Source organism: Lactuca saligna, chromosome 5 (assembly GCF_052625555.1).
Source record: "Lactuca saligna cultivar CGN05327 chromosome 5, ASM5262555v1, whole genome shotgun sequence".
Taxonomy (NCBI): Eukaryota; Viridiplantae; Streptophyta; class Magnoliopsida; order Asterales; family Asteraceae; genus Lactuca; species Lactuca saligna.
Window position 1 is genome coordinate 111,879,092 of NC_136421.1, and position 5,750 is coordinate 111,884,841.

Consider the following 5,750-nt stretch of genomic DNA (forward strand, 5'->3'; position numbering starts at 1 on the left):
AACATTTCGTCTCTAAAACAAAATTTTATTTAAATAATTTATTGCAATTAGAGATAACGTATCGTCTCTAAAAGAAATTAAATAATCGAATAATATTTTACTTTTAGAGACAACATGTCGTCTCTAATTCAAATCACTTTCAGCGATGACACCCATGTCGTCGCAAATGAAACATTTAGCGACAGAGCTACAGAGACGAAGCTATCTGCGACAACCGTCGTCGCTATTAACCTTTAGCGACAACATTGATACTTTTTGAGACAACATTTGTTGTCTCTAAAAAGCAATTTTCTTGTAGTGAGAATGAAATGAAAGTAGGATGCAATAATACACAAACTAATAAAATTATGAACTACATTGTTTTTCATGCATTTAGCCTTTCTTTTAATACAATATTAACTGCTGCTTCCCTCTTCTTTAACAACTTTCTCCAATTTTTTCATTTCAGAATCTTCCCACTGTATATTCTCATTGTGTGCCTTCTTAAATTTCACAATAAAACGCACCAGAGAAGTTATAACTGTAAAAACAAACCCAATAAAATATCACATATCCACATACAAACTACTAATCAAAAAATTCACCTTAATCTGATTATTAGAATACTAAAAGCATAGACAAATAACCTAAGTGTAGAGAAGTTTGCATTTCAAAGTTTCTAAGCTTCGAATTCATAAGTGTGGAGATTTTTTCTATCTCCAAATTATTACATCTACACATTTACTAACATGAATTTTTTTCTTTTGTTATCTCTATACACCTATGAGTGTGTAGCTTTATTATTATTCTAAGACTTATAAACTTAAGACACTTGCATGCGCTTATAAGTGGGACAAAATTTAACGTTTCTATAATGGGTGCACGCACTATTAAATGAAAAAAAAACACATTTGAAGAGACAAATATTCATTTTAGGAAATGTACGTTTTTTGTCCGCATTCAAACAATACTTATTTTACTTTATGATGATATATGAAGTATGTTGCTACTTTGCACAAAATGATGAAAGGACGTTTTTTAAACTATATGAAAATTAAAGTAATTTGCTATCCACATAAAAAACTAAGATATTGACACTAAAATCTAAAACATACCTTGCTCCCAAGGAACCCGACTGGGATCCTCCCCGAAATATACCGCAAGTGAGTCTGCATACTGAGCCTGCAAAACAAGTATGCTTGTTACAATGTGAAGCAGTAAAATCGAATTTTTCTCTTTTTTTTTTTTGGAGTTAATAGATTTATAAAAGACTCACCACTTCATTAAACGAAGACGTAAGAGGTGGGAGTTGATCATCAGCACTATCAAGAAAGCTCTTCAAGGCCTGGACAGCAATTGAAGAATTGATTTAGTTTCTCAAAAGAAAAAAAAAAAAACAATATCAACGAATATAAGTCATTTCAGATGAAGTATCAATCAGAATCCGTTTTTGTTTTATCTTCAATACAATAAAATCAATATAACCAATTTTACTAAAGATCCATGAAAAATAAATAACTAAATATGTACTTACCTCTCGGAATCGAGCTGACACATCACCATCATTATCCGAAGCATCAAATTCATTTTGAGCCTTCTTGAAACCGTTGATTATTGCATACTTGTCCTCATGCAAACTTTTAATTTGTATCTAATGGTTTGATGTGGATACCATAATGGAAAAGGATCACAATTCACAATCAAACAAAAAAACCAGATTAATTTTGAGGCATTAATTACCATGGAGGCAGATTGTAAGTGAATAAGATCCTTGTCAAAATCCAATAACTCTGGTGTTTGCTCAGCAACCACCTAATTAATAAGCAATAGTAGAACATATAAGTACCAAAAATGAAAACATAATAAAATTAGTGAGACATGAAATTATATTGAATACGTAGCGAATGTAGATATCATAATTTTAATTTTCTTCTAGTTAATAAACTGATAGCCAGTGTAAGGACAAAACTAGGTGTCAAACAGATTTATTTTATACCTTGCATAGATAATGCAAGAGAGTGATCTTCTTATCCGTTGCATATGTATATCCCAAATCCCGAAAATTGTCTAATCTAAAACCTCCATTGGATCCTGCAACGTAGATGATATAATATATATATACCTCATTGCATGAAACATAGAAAGGAAATATAACCTTCAAAATATGATAATATTTCAGCAATCGTTTCCTACTACACCTTTGTTTAATTTATTCCCCATAGTGAAAATTATCTGCATTATCTTCACCAGCTTTGTGGATTCCATAATCTAATTAAATCATGCAAATGAAACTAGGAATTTGAAAAAATATCACGATCATACTTTCTCATTTAAGTGGGTACGTATAAGCTTTACTTGTAACTGAAATATCAAATTAAAGAATCTAAGATGCAAGTTACCTCTTTAGTAGCGTCTTTGATTGTACTCAGGTTTTCACTCAAATTGTTAACCTACAGTTTTTTTGAACTTAAGCCAATAATTAAAACAGACAAAACTCTTCGGTAAAATAGTAAAAGAATTCTGTAAGCATATTCACCTGACTGCTAAAAGTAATTGTGAACGCAAATACTCGTAGTTTTGGCTTTATTCTTGGTATCTTCGCACATTCCAAAAAGAACTAAAACGCCAAAAATGTATCATAATTCATTTTGTAAGGAATTATATTTTTCTACAATACTTACGATTTATGACTAAGAATACCTGTTCACATTGTCCAAGCATTTTCTTGTATCCAGTATAGCTCTGAGATTATGTGTGTGTTATTAGGAGTGATAAGAAGAATACAAAGTAAGAAGGGGAAGAACATAGCAGAAAGTAGTACCTTTACTATCTCCATTTCTTCTTTTGTAGGACAAAACTCGATAAGATTATAAACTTGATGAACATTCATAGCAAAAGAGTTCAACGAAAGAATGGCTTTCTGAAAATCAAACACAGCTTGTTAATGTTGTAATGAGATCTCCGACAATAAAGCAAACTACAACTTAATTAAACCAGCAAGAAGTTTTGAATTTTTTATGCTACAAAATCTAATTGTGGAATGAATCATGAACGATCTGTCTTACATAGTGATTAAGTGTTGTATATAAACGATTTGGTTCAGATCGTGTATAGGATTTCTGGTTTTGCTTGGTTTATCTCCTAAAATTAAATGAACTTACAATAATATCATGTAGGGGTAGATTTATTTTCCCAAGTATGATTTCCCAAGCACTTGCTCTCAACGGTTTAATCTGAAAAAAAAAATCAAAATGACTTAACAATGCTTATGTAAAGAAAATGAAGGATTTTATTATAAAACTGAAGCATTGAGATGTTAAAAAGTACATCTTGAATCAACTAACCAAACAAATGTTTTCTGGTTTTAGCTTTTCGGAACTTGGTTGACCTAGATTCTTGTGTGCGCCTGTTGACATTGAAGCAGTTGAAAACAAACTCTCAAGCTCCGTTATATCAATTTCAGGAGCCCTATATATAAAGTAACAAATTTCATCATTTTTTACTCCTGAACCTAAACCAAAATATGATATGTTTTTATAAAATGAATAACAATTGTCATCCAACAAATCCGCATACCTTGATTGGTTCCCGTGTTTTTGAGACACATTCCATAAACTTCCTTCCTTTGCATTGGTTTTCATCAATTGGAGGGGCTTTAAAGGTCTTTGATTTATAGAAGCTGAAGAACTTACACCAGAATGTGGAGGTGGTAGTGGCACACTAGAGTTGTCCGGAGGAGGAGGTGGCAGTGATACATTATAGTTCTTTGAACGTGCAGGTGGAAGTGGAGGTGGTGGTGGAGGTGGAACCTTAATCAACAGAAAGTGTGAATTTAGTCATACAACATTTCTTAATCTGATAATAGTATTATCATATGACACTTGAAAAGCATAGAATATAATCATATATTAACAAACGTAAAGCACTAAAAGGTCCAACTACCCATCATTAGCATCACATTGGTTGCTAGTTTAAGAAGATGATAAAGAAACGTAGACATAAAAGATAATTTGATTTTCATTATATATTTAGATATATTTTTGGTCCTTGGTTAATAACACTTTTGTCCAACCACAGGTTACTACTAGGTACTAGCATATTAAGGAAATTAATTATAACGAAAAAGTTAAATTAGATTGATGATGAAAAATGGAAAAAATAAACTTACTTGATACTTCATAGCAGTTTCAAGTATTCTCACAACCTCGTTCGTTAGTGGTCGTTTTTCACGGTTCCTTTTCAAACATCTATAAGCAATTGTTGCAAATGCCTTCAACGAACAAGGATTTATTTCATCCTTTACATTACCAAAGATAATTCCACTTAGGTTATTCTTTTTGTAACACTTTCGTACCAATTCAGTAAAAGGTTGATGCATACCCTTGTTGTCAATACACAACCTCCCACACAAAACTTCAAACATCACCACGCCAAATGAATATACATCAGACTCCTTTGTTAGTAACCCCGTTTCTACATACAACGGATCACAATACCCAAACGTACCTACAGCACGGGAGACTATAAATGTATAATGCTGATTAGCTGGACCAAATTTGGATAGACCCAAATCTGAGATCTTGGCGTTCCAATTTTCATCTAGTAATATGTTGGAACTTTTAATATCCCGGTGTAATACTCTTTGTTGGCTCCCAGCAGGATCATGAAGATATGCTAATCCACAAGCCACCCCTATGCATATATTAAGGCGTCGAACCCATTTTAGATCATTGCTATTGAGGTGTAAGTCAAGACTTCTGTTTGATGCATATTCGTACACTACGATCTTCTCACCACTCTCATCACAAAATCCTAAGAGGGAGATGATGTTTTCATGTCTGTAAAGGGAAAGCATAATGATTTCTTTCCAGAATTCAGGATCTCCTTGCCCAAATGCACGATCTAAACGTTTTAAGGCAACGGTGGCATGGCCCTTCGAATGGACGAGTTCGCCCTTGTAGACTTTCCCAAATCCTCCTTTTCCGATGCATTTATCTTCAGAAAAGTTGTTGGTTGTTGATATTATAGCTTCTAATTGTATTTTGAGGTGTTCGAACTGTTTTCTAATAGACATCATTTTGATGATCAATCAAAAATAGGAAATACGACTAACGCGTACAAAGAATTAAAGTTGGAGGACGTAGCAAGGACGAGAATGGTGATGCAGCGACGGCGCCAGGAGACGTGGATTGTGGAATGTACAGACTTCAAATAGACTGGGGTACAAAAATTGAAAAAGTCAATAACTGATGTGAGGGTGAAAAACAAAATGGAGAATTGAGAGGCGTTTCGTATTATCGTATAGACTTGGAAAAATGTCATGTGTTATTAATTCATCTATTAAAAAAATATTAAATGCAACCATTATATCTTATCTTTTTCTATTAACTTTTGTGATAATAAAAGTTGATAGACATATGGTTAAAATCTCGTACATATGAGACAAAACCTTATTTGTTTCCCTTTAATTATTGGTCCAATCTCCATTATTCATCCAACTACTCCATAATCAATTGTTTCAAAAATAAATAAATTAATAAATTAAGTTTCAATCACTGAACCTACAGAACCAAATAAATATAATAAAATTAAGTTAAAATTTGATAAGTACAATTTAAAAATAATTAAGTTATTTATATTAATTATTAGATAGCAATTTCTAACATTAATTTGTTATATGAAAAAACTATAAAAAAATGATCTTATGATTTATCAAAGACAAAACTGCAAATTTAGTTCCTGTGTTTTCGAAAAATTATGGATAGAATCTA

General features: G+C 32.1%; 1 protein-coding gene across 1 annotated transcript; it reads right to left on the reverse strand.

The window, feature by feature from the left end:
- Positions 1-304: 304 nt before the first annotated feature.
- LOC144997551 (formin-like protein 17) lies at positions 305-5,224 on the reverse strand. The gene is made up of 15 exons (XM_078957448.1): positions 4,148-5,224; positions 3,556-3,788; positions 3,324-3,447; positions 3,141-3,212; positions 2,801-2,899; positions 2,680-2,721; positions 2,516-2,596; positions 2,379-2,429; positions 2,178-2,247; positions 1,976-2,070; positions 1,720-1,791; positions 1,514-1,630; positions 1,256-1,324; positions 1,095-1,161; positions 305-520 (listed from the first exon to the last, which is right to left on the reverse strand). The coding sequence occupies exons 1-15, from the start codon at positions 5,054-5,056 to the stop codon at positions 396-398; spliced, it is 2,226 nt and encodes a 741-aa protein (XP_078813574.1). The 5' UTR covers positions 5,057-5,224; the 3' UTR covers positions 305-395.
- Positions 5,225-5,750: the final 526 nt, after the last annotated feature.

Coding starts and splice junctions, on each gene's coding strand:
- LOC144997551 (XM_078957448.1), bottom strand. CDS start 5,056: ATGATGTCTATTAGAAAACAGTTCGAACACCTCAAAATACAATTAGAA. Junction 3,448..3,555: donor AAACACGGGAACCAATCAAG/GTATGCGGATTT, acceptor CTTTATATATAG/GGCTCCTGAAATTGATATAA. Junction 2,430..2,515: donor CAATTACTTTTAGCAGTCAG/GTGAATATGCTT, acceptor AAAAAACTGTAG/GTTAACAATTTGAGTGAAAA.